Source organism: Tachypleus tridentatus, chromosome 6, assembly GCF_004210375.1.
Source record: "Tachypleus tridentatus isolate NWPU-2018 chromosome 6, ASM421037v1, whole genome shotgun sequence".
Classification (NCBI taxonomy): domain Eukaryota; kingdom Metazoa; phylum Arthropoda; class Merostomata; order Xiphosura; family Limulidae; genus Tachypleus; species Tachypleus tridentatus.
Genome location: NC_134830.1, coordinates 78,639,238 through 78,660,003, shown reverse-complemented (window position 1 = coordinate 78,660,003; position 20,766 = coordinate 78,639,238). Strand labels below are relative to the sequence as shown.

The 20,766-nt window shown below is 31.8% G+C and overlaps 1 protein-coding gene across 1 annotated transcript in view; it reads right to left on the bottom strand.

Annotated features, from left to right (window-relative positions):
- The window catches only part of LOC143252870 (cell adhesion molecule Dscam1-like), a 91,984-nt gene that overhangs the window by 18,924 nt on the left and 52,294 nt on the right, over window positions 1-20,766 (bottom strand). The window contains exons 8-15 of the mRNA XM_076505662.1: window positions 18,620-18,768; window positions 17,872-18,003; window positions 17,533-17,697; window positions 14,819-14,889; window positions 10,307-10,544; window positions 4,547-4,645; window positions 3,581-3,769; window positions 2,037-2,330 (exon numbers count right to left, since the gene is read on the bottom strand). Of these exons, the coding sequence (XP_076361777.1) occupies window positions 2,037-2,330; window positions 3,581-3,769; window positions 4,547-4,645; window positions 10,307-10,544; window positions 14,819-14,889; window positions 17,533-17,697; window positions 17,872-18,003; window positions 18,620-18,768 (1,337 nt within the window). The remainder of the gene's footprint in view (window positions 1-2,036; window positions 2,331-3,580; window positions 3,770-4,546; window positions 4,646-10,306; window positions 10,545-14,818; window positions 14,890-17,532; window positions 17,698-17,871; window positions 18,004-18,619; window positions 18,769-20,766) is intronic.

Sequence of the window (20,766 nt, the reverse complement as noted above, 5' to 3'; positions counted from 1 at the left end):
AATAGTGGGTTCAGCAAGCGAGTTAACTACAAATAATAGCTCTGGTTGGAAAAATATGGAACAAATAAACGTGTTGAACCTGTTCCAATCATTATTTGTAAAACAATCAGACATATGCTCTATATTAAAGATCGTCTTGACTGTCTTCAAATGAATTTCGTGGTTAAGTTTCTCTTTTGTAAGTTAATTTAAATAACTACTTATCTATTAATGAACAAGCCATGGACGGTTTAGATATTAGGTTTAAGGCTTTATAACGCTAGAAGTCGGGTTTTGATATCCGCGACAGGCAGAGCACAAACAACTTATTGTGTAGCTTTGAGCTTTACAACAAATAATAATGAAGTATATGTTTGAATATTTCGTTTTTATATTCCTCGTGTAGTTTGAATTTCTGTAGTGAACTAATTTTTTAATTTATTCAAATTTGTATCGATATTTTAGTTTTAGCTTTCAATGAGAACAATTGCAGCTTTGAAAATTAGTGTTTTCATATTTAACATTACTGTTTCCTAACTTATATATCTATATTAACTAAATATAGTATTTAACCCTTGCCATTTGATATGGTGTCATAAGACAGCATCTGATGAGATAACACACATCTGAACAGTATGAATTACATTATAAACTGCATTGTTGTTATTAACAAGATATTCATTAAGTAAGCAAAGAGGTTCTCTTAAATATTAAATGTTCACTAATAATGTAGTGTAGTGTAGAATCTTCTACAGCTTTAGTGAATAGGCGAGAATTTCGCAATAAAGATTTAGCAGTATAAGTTATATACATTTCTAAATATAAATTCTGAAACAAAAACTGATAATAATAATAGTAATTTTTTTTTACAAACGAAGTTAAGCATATTTTCTGGTAAACAAAACAACAATTTGATGTTTAGAAAGGCTCAAAGCCAAACGTTCCTAAGCTTCAGATTACATTTTTAAATCAATTGTTATTTACGTGAGAAATATGGCTGAAAGAACTGGAAATTACAGTGTGAGGCATTAGTGTGTAATTAGTAACAAATGACTGAGCACAATTTAGAACGTATAAAGTAGTTCTTAATGTAGCACTGAGGCTATGTAGCACGCTGACTTACTAGATATCTTATACCACTGTCATATAAATTTTAAGTTAACTTAAAAAAATATGCATATAAGTGAATCCAGAGTTAACAGTAGAACTTGGTTGTGAAAGTAGCTAGTTTCTTTCGCACTAGTTACTTATCATTTTGTGTTGCTCATCTATGATATTACGTATAATTTTAGTATGGAAATTTGTTGCAAATTATAAAACTTTATTTACAGATAGCGCTTTTTTATCACTAGCAAGTCAAATCATACCTTAAGGCATGTGCAATCTCCCTTTTTTTGCAATGGGAATAATTAACAGCAGCACATGTGCATCATAGCTTTGCATATACAGTGCTTTATTTTCTAGTCTTGGCCTATGTGAAGCTAACATCACACTCTTTAAAAAAAACTAGAGAGAATTACTACACACTATATTGGATTACTATTAGTTTATACTATAAGAAAACAACCTGTCTTATCCTTTACGTGTTTAAAGTGTGATCATTTGTCTTCCAATTCTTACAAACATTTTTAATGGACACATGTTTTATGTTGCAGGTATTTATAAGAGCGGCCCAGTGATTAGTGTGCCAGGCTGTGAATCCGATATCTCGTAGTCCTTTCCGTGTTAGTGAGAAAATTAAACAAATCGCACTTTAGTCTCGTGGGTGATTTACAAAACAGTAAGGGTCAAATCACACTATTCTATCAGAATATTTCAAGGGTTGGAGGTAAATGGCGATCATATCCTAGCTAGTTGTCTTTTCTTTCGTCTATCATTTCAAAATTAGTGTCTGTTTGCGCAGATAGCCCTCCAATAGCTCTGTGCGAAATTCAACGACCAATAACAATAACAGTTTTAAGAGCGTTAAACACTTTTTTACCTGACAGAACACATGGTTTGACAATATAAAATATAATGCAAAAAAACTAAGAAAAAAATTTAGAGTTACTTGTTACCTCCATTTAGAGTCAGCGTAGCAATAACATATTCAGCATCAGTGATTCCTGCATCGTTGTGAGCAGATGTTAATAAGGTATACCACGTGCCTGGAGTTAATTCCGTGACTGTTATGTCTTGCTGATTGGGCAGGATATTGTTAGACACCAGGGTCCATTCCATTTGGTCACGTAGTCTGTACTGTATGACAAAAAAGTTGATGGGACAACCGCTATTTTTCCAAGCGTTCAAGTGAAGGATAACGTAAGTTGAGTTGGCTGTTATAAACGCGGCTTTGTTCGGGGATATGGGTGCTGGTACAAAGTGGAAAAGGAACAATTCGCTGTCAGTAAATTACTTTCAGTTAAATTAAAAAGTGCTACCTGCTGTCGAAATATAACCCTGAACTTGTTATGTGGCAAATATTTCTGTAATATGCTAAATCCAGAATTTCTACTGGAACTGCTTTCAAAATGGCAATTTTATGTTTTATATTATAACTAGAATTGTATTTTTACTTCTTAAGCTTAATGTGTTGTAATAAAGCAACACTCGATCAGTATTTGAAAAATATTTTCTCTCATTTACGCTTAATATTGTTTGAAACAGCCCGTTGTACGGTAATAAATTCATTTTCTTATTTCTATTTTCATATGTAAAGACCGTTTGAAATTTCAAACAAATATTAAGTTCTTACTTCTCGATCAAATAGACAAAACATAAACAAAAATTTAAATTATTTTTCAGATATCATAATTAGTGAAACGTGAAAAGCTTTAGGTTAGAATGTAGTGTAGTGTCGATAAAGTTGCTCACAGTTTTAATACTGTAGTGTTATTGTAATTATATTTCATCAAATATTTACCCTTAATAACTATATTTTCGATCTAATAGAGTAGTGCTAGATTGTGCTAAATTTTTGTCATAAATGTCATAACATCACCAAATCAAATAACTTACTTTCAAACAATTTTTCTTTTTTAGTTTAAAAATGAATTTTTCACTCATTTTAATGTCTACATGTACCTTTTGATATTTCAAATCAAAAACATTGATTACTTAAACGGGAAATAAGGAAATGTGAAACCTGTTTGAGTTACACACCTCAGCTTTCACTTCTAAAACAATAATGTGCAAAATTACTGAGAGGTTTTATCTGACACTAAACATTAACCTTCTTTATATCTCACCACATAATAGTAAACACAATTTGTGTAAAGTTTAGCAGTCCTATGTTAACAATGGTCTATATCAATGAAGTAATAAATAATGATTCGAACCTTGTAATGGAATATGTCAGTTGATATTTGGGCCATCTGCACAGTTATATATATGTTTTAGTAAACAACTACACGATATAACTATTAAAACAATTTTAAAATTCATAAATTTAATTTTTCTTTCTTGGTTCTTGAGAAAACTGACGAGTTATAACAACACAAACGCAAATAACTGTTTTTTTTATTTTAATTTTTCTTCAAAGAGAAGTACGTACAATTAAATAAAGTAAGGAATTATGTGATATTATAGATTAAAAAGATAATAAAACGCATATTACTCCTACCATGACCGTCAGTTTTCGCCGAAATTGTCTGACTTGGTTCACTTTTTCCAACAACGTTAAACGCCACAAGATATATTTGGTAGATGGTGCCACAGTCCAGGGACTGTAATGTATGGATGGTTTCGTCTCCGTTGACGTTAGTCGTCTGCCAGTTGACTGAGTTTTCTTTTTTGTAGAACGCAGTATAACCTAAAACCAAGAACATTTAAACAACAATCCGAAGCTGTTTAATTATTATCAACAGTATTCAGAAATATAACAAGATATAGGCATTTGAACATACGGAACAAGTGGCTGAGTGCAGAACTGTACCGTGGGTTAAATAGTTCTTGCTTTTCTAATTTCCTCGGCACGTTACTATTTATTACAATTCAAATTTTATTCTAAGTGTTAGCCTACAGATATTCCTGATATGTTAAATCTAATCTAATTAATTTGATATATTTCAACTGCGGAATCTGCTCTTCTCTTTTGAATATAAAGGTTGTAAGGATTCATTACGATACTATATAATTTTGTTTCCAACACTGAACATGAATAATTATAATAAACATTTTTTGTTCCAAGAATCCACCTTTAAATACCACAAATCTGCGTTATATCACAAACAGTCCTCATTCAAACTATGTCCAAGCAAAGTTTTGGTCAAAATTTAAAAATCAACTAAGCATAAGTTAAGGGCATTCTGCCTAGCCGACCATAATGTTGAACTGATACACTAGAGAGAATGCAACTAGCAAGCAGCAACACGGATTTGATTGTCACGGCATCAAGGTGTGTTTTTCTTTGTGGTAGCGAGATACGAACCTTAGACCCACAAATCCATAGTTAAGCTCATTAAAGAATAGCCTATGATTAGCTCATTGAATAGAAAATCGCATGATTAGTTTAATAAAATTAAATACACGTTTAAGTGATAAATACTTAAGAATACTTATATAGAAAAGAGGAATTAATGTTGCTTACCGGATACTGGATTGTCTGGATGTTTGGATTCATCCCATGTGACCATTATTGACGTTGCTGTGGTAACGGATATCTTTAATAGAGGAGTGCGCGGACGGTCTGAAACAGATCGTGATAATCCTTTACGTCGAAATTGTAATTTCATGGTAACAAACTTGTCATTCTTAAGAATATACTTTAGTATATGTTTAGTTGTTTATTTTGCTTTTGAGCAAAGTCTCGTAACGAACCCAGGATTTTAGCACTGTAAGACCATAAAATAAACGTTGCCAGAGGGACTAGTATATCAACGATTGAAAGACATAGGAATAACAAACGTATTTAGTAAAATATATTAAAACTAACTAGTTAGAAAACATTAAAGTGTATTTTAGAATCTAATATTTATAGTTAAATAAACTACATTAAATTTTCTGTAGTTCGTGATTTTTTTGTAAACTATTTCATTCATCGTACAATAAGATTTTGAGCTATCGAATCATGCAATGTATATATATATATATTATTATATTATATTATTTTAGTTTCTGAGACAATTAACAAAAGTAAAGTGAAAATATTTGAAGTAATTTTACAAAAATGTAGACTTTCGTAAAAAATAAGATACTCTCAAAATGTCATTATCTTACTTATTCATCAACTAGTGAGCAAGATAGTAGATAATAAATTTCAAGGGAAGTTTTGTTTATAAGCAGCTGAATACGAAACTTAATCCTAATTCCGAGGCAGATAATGTTGACGTTTTCTACGTGATGTGCAATGATCGAATGTTCTGTTATCATAAAACAATGGTCTAAAACCAACATTATAAGAATGTGTCTACTTATTCACACCAAATGAAAGCTATCATTAATTTCAGTTTTAGATTATCCACTAGAAATAAAACACGTATAAAGCTCAGAAAAAATGTTTACGTTCTACTTTAGGAATGAATATTCAGAAAAAAAGAATAATAAAACTTGTTCTGTCATTAAGAATCAGATACATCCGATGTAAACTGTCATACTTACGACTTACCGATGTGGCATAAACTGTAATAAATACAACTTATCGATCTAATCTCTATTATATACATTTTATCGTTGTAACTTGTAATACATATATATACAACTTACGATATATAGTATAGTATAGATATACAGTTTACTGCTATTTAAAATAACAGTAATCACATAAATCATACTGAAAAACGTAATTATATAAAAATGAAAGTTTTCGACATTTGTTTAACATCCAATTTCTTGTTTGTACTACTGCATTCTGACCTTTGTTAAATTAATGTGGTGATACATGTATTAAAAAAGAAAATTCTTACAGTAACTGAAGAAGAGATATGGCAGAAGTGAAAACGTATTAGCGTCACACAAAGGTAATGTGGTGATATATGTATTAAAAAAGAAAATTCTTACAGTAACTGAAGAAGAGATATGGCAGAAGTGAAAACGTATTAGCGTCACACAAAGGTAATGTGGTGATATATGTATTAAGAAAGAAAATTCTTACAGTAACTGAAGAAGAGATATGGCAGAAGTGAAAACGTATTAGCGTCACACAAAGGTAATGTGGTGATATATGTATTAAAAAAGAAAATTCTTACAGTAACTGAAGAAGAGATATGGCAGAAGTGTAAACGTATTAGCGTCACACAAAGATAATGTGGTGATACATGTATTAAGAAAGAAAATTCTTACAGTAACTGAAGAAGAGGTATGGCAGAAGTGAAAACGTATTAGCGTCACACAAAGTTTAGTTCGTGACTACCTACATAAGGAAACAAGAGTATAACAAATTATGAAACTTTGTAGAATGGACGGCAACTGCTTGTTGTGGAGAAACAAGTGTAGGAGACGACGTATCGAAAGTCTTCCGCCTTTCACCTAAACAAACTATCAAAGAGTATAATCAATTATTCATTCTGAACCGTTAGATTGCCGTTCATTTAACTAAAAGAAGGATTAGACATGATTTAAAGAATGTTTCCTTCTTTATAAATACAGTATTTTATATATTACCTGTTGTTGTTTTGAATTAAACACAAAACTACACAATGGGCTATCTGTGATCGAAATCCGGGTTTTAGCGTTATAAGTTCGCAAACATGACGCTCTGTTACTGGGGACCACATGTTCTTGCGTCTTACGAACCATCGTCACGAAGTTTAAAATGTTGATATAATATTTGAAACTTTCTACAAATGCAAAATATAACTTGAATAAGTTGATAAAAAGCGTCAAAGCAGGTTATGTTTTGCAATCAAAATGAATTAATTATTAGTTTTCTTCTTTTTAGCGGGCATTTCATTCTTTTGTTGTTGTTTTTCAGAGAGTGACATTATTTTTAAAGCAATGAATTTGACAAATTAATTGTTTCACGCTTCTTGTAAAAAATTAAGTGTCTCCAATACTGACAGCACCATAGCCAAATTCTGAGCTATTTTTGTCTGATCGGATAGTGTGATATGACTATTAGCTGTTTAGTGCCCCAATGTTCCTATTTTTTTCAGAAATGGTCCGTTATAAATTTTCGAAGTCACAATACAAGTACCCGCTCGATCCGACCTATTAATGTAACAGCATCAAAATATAAAATTTTAAAATTTATCTGTTTCAAAAGGCCCTCCGATAGTATAGCGGTAAGTCTACGGATTTACAACGCTAAAATCAGGGTTTGATTCCCCTAGGTGGGCTCAGCAGATAGTCTGATGTGGCTTTGCTATAAGAAAACACACACAAACACACACTGTTTCAAAGGTGGAATATTGAGTATTCCACGAAGCCTTCTCGTATGCGTTCTTCAAAAGCCAATTGCGGTCTACTGAAGGACATGAATGGATTGTGAATCCGAAAGTTTATGTCTTGCGTTCTTGTCTCGCAAAATGCGCAAGAAATTTTGGATGAGGGAGAGTGCTATAAGAGTTACGATCAAATTCCATATATTTCGTCAGAAAGAGTAGCCCAAGACTTTGCGGTGGGTGCTGTTGACTAGCTGTTTTCTTTATGCCTCTTCAAAAGTAGGGTAGGCTATATGCGACAAGTTTTATTTTACGCGAAAACTCTGAGAGTAAAAAAAATCTGAGTCTGTAAAGAATACATCTTCAGACGTTTCTAGAATCTAAAATATTGCAAAAAAAACCAACACAAAACTGTTAAGGTCAAACACAACAACAAGGTAATATATTCTACGGCACACGTAAAATATGTTTTCTACTAAGTGATCATCATATTGGTAATGTTTCGGATAGGATTTTTAATTGAACGTTACGTTATACTAAGTTTATGTAATTAAAATTAAGGACCTAGCTACACAAGGGGCTACATGTGCTATGCAAACCACGAGTATAGAAACTCGATTTTTCGTAGTGTGAGTCTACAGTCATACCGCTGTGCCACTGGCGGTATATTAAATGTATATAGCTATCTCTTAAATTGATGATGCAACATGACATTCTTCAAGCTACCCACAAATGGTTATTTGCTTTGGATAGGCTTAAAAAGGAAACCTTTATTTCTCTTGCTTTAAATTTATGCTATATCTAGTGATATGCAATATATTAATTGTTCATAAAAGATTAAAGTCAGCACTGTGAAACAATAATGAACGTAACATAAATCAGAAACATTATGATAGTACTGAAACTCAAAATTATACACTTTATTATTCCTTGTATTTGTTCTTAAGTTATAAAGGATTTGGATTGTTTCAGACAATCATGCAAATATACAAAAAAGCTATCTGCGACAGCCGTGTCTAATTTCAAGTTGATAAACTACTGGCAGAACAGCTGATTAACGACACCTATCACCAACTTTTGGGTTAATTACTCTAACAGAATAGTGGGGTTTTCATAAAACTCACAGCCGTGAAGTGATGAGCGCAATTTTTTTCCTGCGACAACGGGACACAAACCATGAAACTTCGGATTCACGGTCTTGTTTTCTAATCTCTGGGCCACACCCAGCCCATGCAGTAAGGAAGAAGAGAAGTATTTGGGCCATGTTTCAGCCAACAGACCTTCAAATATGTCGTTTCTTTGAGTGACGTTAACCATTTCTTTGTACTTTAAATTTTGTTACTTCGTATTTCTTCGTGTTACGATACACATTTATGTAAGCGTACAGGCCCGGCATGGCCAGGTGGGTTAAGGCGTTCGACTCGTAATCCGAAGGGTCGCAGGTTCGAATCCCCGTTGCACCAAACATAGTCGCCCTTTCAGTCATGGGATCATTATAATGTGACGGTCAATCCCACTATTCGTTGGTAAAATAGTAGCCCAAGAGTTGGCGGTGGGTGGTGATGACTAGCTGCCTTCCCTCTAGTCTTACATTGTTAAATTAGAGACGACTAGCGCAGATAGCCCTCGAGTAGCTTTGCGCGAAATTCAAAAATAACAAATAACAAATAAGTAAGCGTACATTTACACACTTATGTATAGATATACATAGATGCACATTGATTATTGTGTGTGTTCATCTGTCTACAAAAACGTGGACTCATCTAAATTCAACACAAATTAACCACTTGTAAGTGAATTATATGATCATAGAGGATAGAAATAGCGTACATATAATAATATTTAGCAAATACAACAAAATATACCCTTAAGCATGATTAAATAATTTGTTTGAACCACATCTGAACTACTTAATACAAAAACTTATTAATTATGAATTAAATTATATTTGTTATGCATGCCAAGTAAAGTTGTCTCATAATGTATTTTAAAAACTGAGTGAAAAGCTTTGAAGATATGCAGATTGCTACATACAGTAAGTCCAATTGTAGCAAATCAGAAATTCACTGGCTGTTAATTATTCAAATAGCTGATTGCTGTTTTATTTCTTACTTTGTCATTAAGCATGCAACTCGAAGAAATAGTTGCTATGTAGTTTGTTCGAGTCGTAATTGAATTAATAATGGACACGCAAACTTCTGCTCTTACATGCAAGACAAACTATTCACAGGAAAACTTATTTCCTAACATTCTGAGTGTATTAGGTAAAACTTGTAATATTGTATAGCTGCAGTTAAAGACGTATAAATGTTCATCAGAGAAGTTCTATTTCAAGGTCTTTCCATAATTTCGAGGTCAGAGTTATATTTTAAAACATACCAATAAATTTTTTGTAATATTTCTCAAAATGTTTCAGTCATAATTTATCCTTGGATTCTAGGTAACCTATTAATGACGACCGAAGGAAAAAATCAACTTTTTTTCGAGATTGGACTAACTTTGTTATAGTATTAATGTTTTGAATGTTTAGCAAATTAACTTTTAGATTAAACTTTACAACTAGTGAAAAATACCTGTCCAACAACTTCCTTTTACGCTAAGAAGTTGCAAAAACGAATCCATGGCAAGATGTAAATATAGGTTTTTATGTCCCTCAGATGTATTTTATATATATTTTAACATAAACTTTTTGTAGAATTTCAGACATACATTTAAGTTACTGTTGGAAACTGCTAATATTCTTAAAAATATGACAAGTATTATTTTCAGTTATAAAATACATAGACCAATAATATTTTAAGAAATAACAGACTGTGTTGAGCATCTAAATGTTTATTCTTTTAGCTACATGTGTAAAGAAATTTTAGTTACCCTGAGGTTTGGAATTAGATATGAGCTTTAGATTTAATCACATCAACTGTTTTGAATCCCAGCTGATACTATGATAAGTATTGTAAGTTAAATATATAATCGTAAATTCATATATGTATATTGTTACTATGGGCTTTTAAATTTGGTTGTAAGCTCACCATATTTAGGGGTCCTCACATAAATTTCATCTGACGGTGGACCTGGTCCCTTACTATTGAAACCCTGGACAATGACGATATATTCTGTGTCTCTCTCCAAACCCGATATTTCCTGTTCCACTTTATTCTCGTCGTCCAACATGACTGTTCGGAACGTGAACGATTGAGATGACGCACGCGGTTTGACCCCAACGTAGTACCCTTGTATAGTTGCACCTGTTTCCAGTTCTTTCAAAGGCTAAACAGAGAGAGGGAGATAAAGAAATGTTTTAAACAATAAAACGTTTAAAATGAAATATGAAACTTCCTCAAAAAGTTTAAAGTCGATTTCTCGGTTTAGCGTGGGATTGATTGGTATTCAATTATCTGTAAAATATTCGAACTGAATTATTAAAATATTATATATTTTAAAAGTATGTTTTAGACAACTTACCATTAAATATATCAGATATGAATGAGTATTAGATACACTATTACAATATCACTGTCTGCATTAAAGATATACTTCATATTATTTTTCAAAATTTATTGAAAAAATAATAAAGCATCAAAATGCTCTAATTACACAGGCCATTGATATTTTATGGAGTATTCCTAATGAAATATATATTTTATAACATTACGTTCTCGTGTTATTAAAAAGCACAAAAATATGTTTGACACGAAATAAAACTTTCTTAGTAATTTCTTACATCATGATGATCATACGTAATAATTTTATTTACTTAACATTACTGAAGCTGTTTCTTTTTTCTACGTTTCGAATAAACCTTCAATGCGATTGTTACCTAACTATTTATTCTAGCGCAAAGTTGATCAATATATACTATGTCAGTCTAGTGCAGGGATCGAATCACAACTTTTAACGTTATAAACCTTGAAGCTTACCAATGAATCACCTACGGAACTTATATTTCTATACAGAAACAAGTGATTTTAAAAACTTTATTGAAATTAAAAACATCACTCTGTTGTGAAGCAAATAGTTGTAGGCGCTGTCTGATTATATAGAAAAATTAAAAAGTACGTAAGAGGGGAAAATGTTATAATATAAAATGTTATTTTGGGTTCTACAACAAAACAATTTCTTCTGCTTTCAAGACCAAAATTGTGAGTCTTCGACTGTTTGCTATGTATATCTTTACAAAATGTCTACCACATGCTGAAGAATAAACTTACTTGTAATATATAAAAGTCAACTGTATATTTTCTTAAAGATTTTATCATGAACAAATCTGTTTCTTTACTCGATGTAATTTTTTGCGATTTTTATATCTACCAATAAAATAACAACACATATTCAACTAATTCCTCCAATCAAAACAAGTTTTATAATGCTTTGTTTGTTTGTTTTGGAATTTCGCACAAAGCTACTCGAGGGGTATCTGTGCTAGCCGTCCCTAATTTAGCAGTGTAAGACTAGAGGGAAGGCAGCTAGTCATCACCACCCACCACCAACTCTTGGGCCACTCTTTTATCAACGAAAAGTGGGATTGACCGTAACATTATAACGCCCCCACGGCTGGGAGGGCGAGCATGTTTTATAATGCAATGAAGAAACAGTTTTCCAATATCAAAATTGCTTTAACACTTATAATCATGATAGAAAACTGTCCGAATAGGCAATTTGCTTAAACGTACTAACTCTAAAAATACTATTCCTGAAAATATAATTTATTTAACTTTCATAACCCTGTTTAAACATTGATTCTGCATAAACCATTTCTTTAATTATAATAACTCTAACTAAAGGCTACTTCAATATAAGCTGTTTGTTCAACCATAATAATTACGACCATAGATCACTTGTCTTATTATAAGAGCTCTAATTATGTACGTTAGCAAAAGACAGTTTTTGCATAAGCTACTTATTTGCACGAAAAAAATTTAAAACATGCTTGTATACAAATAAGGTATCTAACTTCAAAATCCGGTCTAATACCTATTTATGTGCAAGCCAATTTTCTAGCCACATGAAGTCCAATCAAAGCCTAATTTTCTATAAATCAGTTGACTAATCACAAAAACACAACAAAATATTAGTTCTACACAAACCATTTCCCTTGTTAGAACAACTTCCGGCCAAAGACGAATATTTTGTAAATCAAGTTTAAAAACAAACTACAATTATTTTATGGTGAAACAATTCCCTGTAATTTGGTGTGATCAATATTTCAGTTAAGACTTATAGTGAATAATCTAACTATTTTTGTATTTAAAAATTTGTAATATTTATCTTAGTAATCGAAAGTGGAGTTAAAACAGAAAAAAAAGAAAACAACAACAAGCAACAAGTAGGAAGGAATAAGGTTAAGTGACTTAATTTTATTTGTAAAACAGAAATATTCAAGTTTTATTTCATTGAAGCTTGCAATGTATATGTGGTACATCTGCAGACTTAAAATGCTAGAAACCGGATATCAATGTTCGTGATAAGCAGAGCATAGATAGTCCATTGTGTATCTTTGTGTTTAATTACAAACAAATCTAGAGTTAAGTAATTGACATTACTGACTTTCCTCAGTCCTGTGATGTTTGACTGTGATATCTTCAAATTATGATTAGGAAAACAACGCTTATTTAAATATGTATTACATACATAATCACTTTGGATTATCGCAAGAACTAAAGCGTGAAGAAAAAATGCAATTCGTAAGGAAAATTCAAGTCACTTAGATAATTTTAATTTGCTGAAATCAAATCATTATTGAGAAAAACAATACTGATATAGCACGTTGAATTATGATAAAAATTAAACGAAGTACAAAGTTTTACTTCTACATATCCACTTGTGTAATTACTGTAAGGACAATGGATCAATTTTAAAAACACAACTGAAGCTCATTTTAGAACTTCAAGTTGTACACGTGTAGAAACCTGGTAAACAATAAATCATGTTTCATTTTTCTCCATTATAACCGAGCGATTTTCAATATTTAAAGACAATCGATTTGTCGTTATTCTTCTTTGCTACAATATAATTCATAGGTACAGAACATAAGTTGGGACATTAATAAGAAAGTTAACTAGATACATTTGCTTGCGAGTGTATTGATAACCTGTCAGCCTTCACAGTGCTCTATATTTAATGTTGATGAGTCGAACATGAAAGAAGCTAGGTAACGAGACTTCTGTTGTCATAAATAATTTACCGTATGCTTATTTTCGATACAACATAATAATTGCACGTGATAAAGAAGTGAATTGTTTTAATATATCTATACCGATACAAATACGTAGAGATAAACGACAATTTTCAGTTGAATCATTTCAAATATATCACAAACTAAAACTGCACATATTTTTCATATGGAATTACAAAATGAACTAAGTTCTCCAATTTTTTTTATGAATTATATGAATAAAACGTACTGTTTTTACTGATCTCTCGGTAGTACCTTCCTAGTATCAAATCTACATATGATGTTGAAAATATTATAGTCGTTTATATGTAGTCCCCTGCTATGACTTTAACAATACTAAAATCAGGGGTTCGATTCCTCTCGGTGGGCTCAGCAGATGGCCCGATGTGGCTTTGTTATAAGAAAACACACGCGTTTATATGTAATAACTCTATCGTTCTAAGAGTATGAAAAAAAGAACTGTTGTTACAATAAAATTGAGATGCATGAAAGTTTTAGTTAAGCACAAAGCTACACAAAAGGCTATCTGCACTTTGCCCACCACGACTGTCGATGAGCAGTGTAAGGGAGGTTTCACTTATTTAGCTGCTGCTAAATTTCTATTGTATTTCGATAGTATCCAAATATCATAAAATGTTGTAGTAATTTATTTTAAATATATAAAAGTTGCAGTAGCATGATTTAGTTGCGATCGACTGTTATTATATTTTAATGACACATGAAAGTATAATTAAAGTATACTGCACTGGACAATAATGTGCAAATTTCAACTTATGGATATTAAATATAACGGTAGATGATATAGTTGCAGATAGCTTACTATTTCGTTTGGAGTATATGTTTTTGTTGTTTTTGAAATTGCTAATTTCCATCATGCCCTCAGTGGCCGAGTGGTTGTCGTAAGAGCTTTTAACGATAAATCGTGGTATGATACTTAAAAGGCACAGCACATATAGCATATTGTGCAACTTTGCGCTTAAACCCTGACAAATAGACAAGAAGCTTTTATCACTAAAGTACATCATGTTTGTATCAGCGTCTCAGTATTTTATGTATCCTTTGTTACCAATTACACATATATTGTGTTATTCATTTTTTGGTCGTTGGTAACTCCAACTTGTAATATGATACTATTGACAAACAATCGTTTTTCAGTAACGTTATTAGTTTTAAGTAGTGCTCAAGAACAAGCAAATGACAAGTAAAATCAATGTGACTTTTTATTTTCAAAACATAGATATTAAAATATGTGATAATGTTAAGTTTTCCCTATTTATTGGACGATGTAACATACATGAATTTTGTTTTCGTAGAATAAAAATGAGCATGTAAAATTACACACAATAAACAAAATAAAATCAAAACTTACCAACCACGATATGGTAATGGCTCTTGATTTTACAGCAACAGCTCTGACATCAGAGGGTGCAGAATGAGGAGCTATAAATAAAATGAAGCTAAATTATTGTATAGTCTAGGACTATTTGGTCAATGTTAAGGGTTACTTTCCGAAACTTATGAATTTTAATTTAATAAACATATTTTGATTAGTTGCAATATTCCTAAAGAGATATTTGACCACTTTTGTCTGTAACTAAGTTATGCACATAAAAATAATGGACATATAAAAGGTATTTAATATACACTTCACAATTATTCGTATTATATCAGAAGTGTACAGACGATTGCTCAGTTTCACACAGCTCTGACAAGAAAATTGTGTATTATATGTATGCGCAAACAAATACATGATAGTGTGGTTAAAACTGAAACAAAATATTATAAAATTATATCTTGATACAAAAGTATAAAGTGAAAAATGTCCAATCGATAAAGCTAACAAATTTGTATTACTAGTCAAAAACTTTTATGCACAAATTATAATAAATGGAAGTAATACTACAAAAACGTTTACTAAATTTGCATATGAAAATAGTATATTAAAAGCTATTAAAAAGTGGAATATTGATGATGCGTACTTAAATTTACTTTTCATATAAGTAATTCCTAAATAGCATGAAACATCCGTTAATTACAAGTTTGTTAGTAATTCATTAAATACTAGTACTAAACCTGTTGCTATAATATTAAAAAAATATCAGATGTTTTCATTTTTATTTTTCTATTTAGTTATCTTTATTATAACAGCTTTAGCGAGTGTAATGAAATGAAATAATCCCGAGTTTAGATGAAAATAGTTTGGTTAACACAGTTCAAATAGTGGTTCCCATTAGTACAATGAATAAGAAATATTTTTTTATATTAAAAAAAAGTAACAGAAAAAATTAGATTTAATGATGACTTACGAAATCAAGCAATTATTACTTATATTGGAAAAGCTGTAATATTCATTCATAGACTATTTATACCGAAATATATTGACGGATTAAGCTTAATAAGGCAAAACTATTTAGCAATTCTTAAATATTTTCCCTAACGTATTTGATAACTTCACGTTTAGTTATCAGTGACTTCATCGTGCATTTTCTGTTTACTTAATTACATCTTTAAAAGTTGAAATATTTTTAATAACTTTCGTAGCAAATATAGTGGAATATCTGATTTAAATAATCAAAATAACCACAAGTGCATACAGACACATTTATTTACAGATACTTCTTTGAAAGACCGATAGTAGTAAAAATGTACATTATAAGAATTGACGCGACGTCTCGAATAGTAACAATCATGCTTTCGGTATCAGTAATACTACGTTATGCTTTGATGTTTAAATTATATGTTTAAGTCGCTAACAAGAACTAAGCACGTACTCATGCGAGACAAATCAATAAATCCTTGGCTTTCATGCAGCTCCATATGTAGAAAACACCAAATATTTCTGAAAATATCTCTACTAAGTACAAAAAAGAAAAAAAACAACAACAATTCTAAGTTCGAGTGACTGAAAGATTTTACGACCTGATGGCAACCGTGGAAGAGCAAGGTCCCTAAATGGCCAAGGGAAACGAAAATCGATTCTAGAAACAATCTAAAAGCTGTCTTTAGAATCACCAAAGTTTTGTATGTTTGAAAATGTTCGATCGATGGTCTTAATCTATACTGTAGTTGGTATTGCATACAGATCTTTATTTTATTATTTTTCTACTTCGAGTGGGATAAGAAAAAACTACTGAATTGTCTCCATCAGATTCTCAAAATAAATGAAGTGCATCTTAAAAAGTACTCAAACATTGGAGGAAATGTCAAAAACGGAGTTTTCTATAATGTAGCCATCACAAGGCGTTTATTGTATCCACTGTACACGTAAGTATATATGATTTATTACAATACCATCTTTATTTATAGCTTAAGAACCGTAAAAGTTCTTTTAGGTTTCTTGAAAAATCGCTTTTTTGAATATTGGTATTAACTTGTTGTTGTTTTTTGTGTGTTTTTTTTACATTTCACTTGAAGTATTGAGATCCGATACAAAAACAAATAAAAATATAATAAGAATAAAAAAATAAATAATCGTATCACAAGTGCATAAGTAGTGTAAGATGAATATATAAAATCTCAACGTGTAAAACCTTTTCCTGAACAAAAATTAAATAATATTCAACGTTAATTGACTTGTAATTTACTAACTGAACATCGTAGAATAATGCAAGAAAGTAATTTTTTACAGATTTATGTAAACAAAGTTGTTGTTGCTTTTAAAATACAAAACTTCGTTATGAAGCTATCGAAATGAAATACTGAATTATTTTAACATAACTTGTATATGTATGTACATTAGTTAAACAAATAGACTAACTAAAAAAAAACTTACTTAAAGTTTCAGCAATTATTTTTATGAGAATCGCCAAAAATGCTTACTAAACGATTTTCCATGTGAAAAAAGTAACCCACCAACAGGCATGCTGAAGCAATACATTAAGTTTTTCTTCGTTTTTACGCACAAGTTAGAAAACGTACATGGTGGCATTTCTTTAACTACAACAAGTTAAAGAACAATTTTCTTCCTAAAGCCTGTTATCCTAGATAGCTTAAACCGGACTGTTTTTGTCTTATAGTAAATTATCACGTTTATACTTTATCTTTTAATGGTTGTAAATTAAATCAAAAGATAACAACGCTTACGTTCCGCATCGGTCTTTTGTTGAATTTCGGTAGAGAAATTACCATCTCCTATGGAGTTTTTTGCTCTAATCCTAAATCTATAATTTGTTTGGGGTTTCAAGTTTCCAATCCTTGTACTTGTTTCAACCCCTTTTACTGTTCTTTGATTATTTTCGTTCCAGTGACCTGAAGGAACACAACATAAGTTTGATAACTAAATACCTAGTGCTATGCTTTAAGTTACTTTAGCAGTGAAAAACATTTCATTTTAAATATAAAATGGTAATCCTAAAATAATAAGAAAAAATATCCACTATAATAAAAGATCAATAAACTTACGATTGCCTGTTTACAACCTACCATGCTCTTCCCGCCATTGGACAACATATTCTATAATTTCAGAGTTTCCATCGTAAGGAGGCAACCAAGATAAATCTGCAATACGACTTGTAATTTCTTGAACTCTTATGCTGTGTGGAATATCGGGGATCTCTGGTGGTGAAATTAAGTATTAAGAGAAATAATAATTCTGCCTTTTATTACATAACCAAATAAAAGAATAATTCCTTGAACTTTTAAAATGTTGTTGTGATGTTGATAGAGCAGTTATTGATACCAAAATATTTTTTTAGTAGCCAAAAAAACGTTAAATAAGAAAAAGCACTTTACCTTTGAAATAATTTATTTACATAAATTATTTATTTTTCTCAGCAACTTCGATTTATTAATGAAATTTCTCTTATTGAAAGTAAAGTATTCATTAGTAACTAAATAATAATCGAATTTATCACACTATTAACTGCTAAAACCTAACACAACCCCGTCTAATCAAGTTATAATATGTACATAAGTCTGTTTGTGGGTGTTTTCTTATAGCAAAGCCATTCTGGCTATCTACTGAGTCCACCGAGGAGCATCGAACCGCTGATTCTAACGTTGTAAATCCGTGGTGAACTACATAACTCTAAGACACACAGTTTATTTGCTCATTAATTCGAAGATACTATTCATTACACAAAAAATAACAGCTGTTTATAGCTAATGTTTCGAATTTGTACAGATTGAATAATCTCGTAGTGAAAAAATATTGACTGTTTTATCGTTATACCTTGGACAGTAATTTCAATATCCATATTATTTTCTCCGTAATCATTGCGAGCCACGCAAGAATAGGTAGCGCTGTCATCCCTTGTAAGAAAAGGGATTATTATTTCTGCCATTTTTCCTTCCTGCGTAAAATCTTCTCTGTAAATATAGCTGACAAACAAAAAAGTAAAATAGTAAAATCAGTAAACCATGACCTTTGTTGTAGCTCTTTCATTCTATTACAATATCCTTGTAAAGAAAAACATCGATAGTAAATACTTCCAATTAATACAATTACATAAAATAAGTAAAGAGATATAAAACATTCTTTTTCGCATAGTACCTGTCCATTAATATACGGATATAACAGACTAAGACGTTCAAGTTTACTTTCAGATACGATGTACTTGAATCTTCAAGACTAACAAAGTCTGGAAAATTCTGTATACCACGAAGTAATGTAAACAATCTAGTGGCCTATAGAAACTACTTCCTCATGCACTAATGACTGTTACAAGTTCAATTCAAAATCACTTGGTTTTCTTTGAAACGAAATTCAAAAAATTAATAGAATTCCAAACAGCATATTCAAAAGATACACCGCTGACCAAAACTTAAGGCCAATGAACATAAAGAAAAAATTATGCATTTTGGGTTGTTTGACTCAACTACTTATTTTAGTAGAGCTTTGAAAGATGAAAATAAGAAAGAGGAAAAAAAACATTTTTAGCACTTAATAGAGAAAATATGAACACTATGAAGGTACCCTAAATACTAGCTGGTCAAAAGCTTAAGACCATACCAAAAAGAAGTCTTAACAGGGAAGGAAATGCCCAACAAGAGGTCTGAGTAGTGAGCTGGACGGCCGTCATTGCGAATAACTTCAAAAATTTGCTTTGGCATGGTCGACATAAGCGTTTGCAGAAGTTTGGCTGGAATGTTACTCCAAGTGGTGAAGATGGCTTTACGAAGATCATGCACTGTTTGGAATTGACTGGCGAAAACGCTGGATGGTCCAAAATAATTACGTTATTCGCCATAAAATAGTCCTTTGTCCTGAGGGCGTTGTGGATTGCAGCGTTGTCCTGCTGAAAGATCCAGTCATTTCTACACAAGCGAGTGCCAAAATAAAGATGCTCTGTTCAACATACCAATGTAGCCAGCTGCTGTTTGACGTCCCTGTATAACCTGAAGTTCTATTGTTCCATGAAAGGAGAAAGCACCCCAGATCATTATGGAACCTCCTGTACTGTGTCGTGTAGAAAATGTCTCTGGTGGGTTATTCTTACCGTGCCAGTAACGTTGGAAGCCATCTGGATTATCCAGGTTAAATTGTTTCTCATCAGAGAACCAAACCTTCGTCCACTTTTCTACGTCCCATGTTTGGTGCTTCTCAGCAAAGATGAATTCAGCTGTTTCGTGGTGTGGAAGAAGGCGTGGTATTTGAAGACGTTTACGGTTTTTAAAGCCTATCTCGTAGATGCCGTCTTATTGTTGTTGAGCTGCATTCTACGTCCATAAGGGGCTTAATCTGGTTCGACGACCGGCTGGTGTCTTGTCGGACAACCCGTCGAATCCTCCTGCTCAAGGCCGGCGAGATATTCTTGGATCGACCACTTGAAATTCTTGTTCCGTATCCCTCAGGGTCTTTTAAGAAATTTGCAACAGCAATTTTATTACGCCCAATCTCACCAGCGATGGCACGTTGAGAGAGACTTTGCTTTTGCAGCTCGACAATTCTGCCACGTTCGAATTCTGTCAACTTTTTAGCCTTTGCCATGTTTTTATCCAATGTAACACAGGAGATGTCAGTGGTAGATTTTGAGAACGCTAATGCTTCAACACAAATGACTAAATTTCGATACGTGTTTACCGACTAACGTTTCGTTTCAGTATGGTCTTAAACTTTTGACCAGCTAGTATTTAGGCTAATTTCATAGTGCTCACATTTTCTTTATTAAATGAGATTTTTATTTTTATTTTCCCTTTTCTTATATTCGTCTTTCGAAGCTCTACCCAAATAAGTGTTTGAGTCTAACAACGCAAAATGCATATTTTTTCTTTATGTTCATTGGCCTTAAGATTTTGGCCAGCAGTGTATATGTTTCCAAATGCCTTCAAACAACTGAAAGCCTAAATGTGGAAAAATAAAACCGAGCACCGTATTTT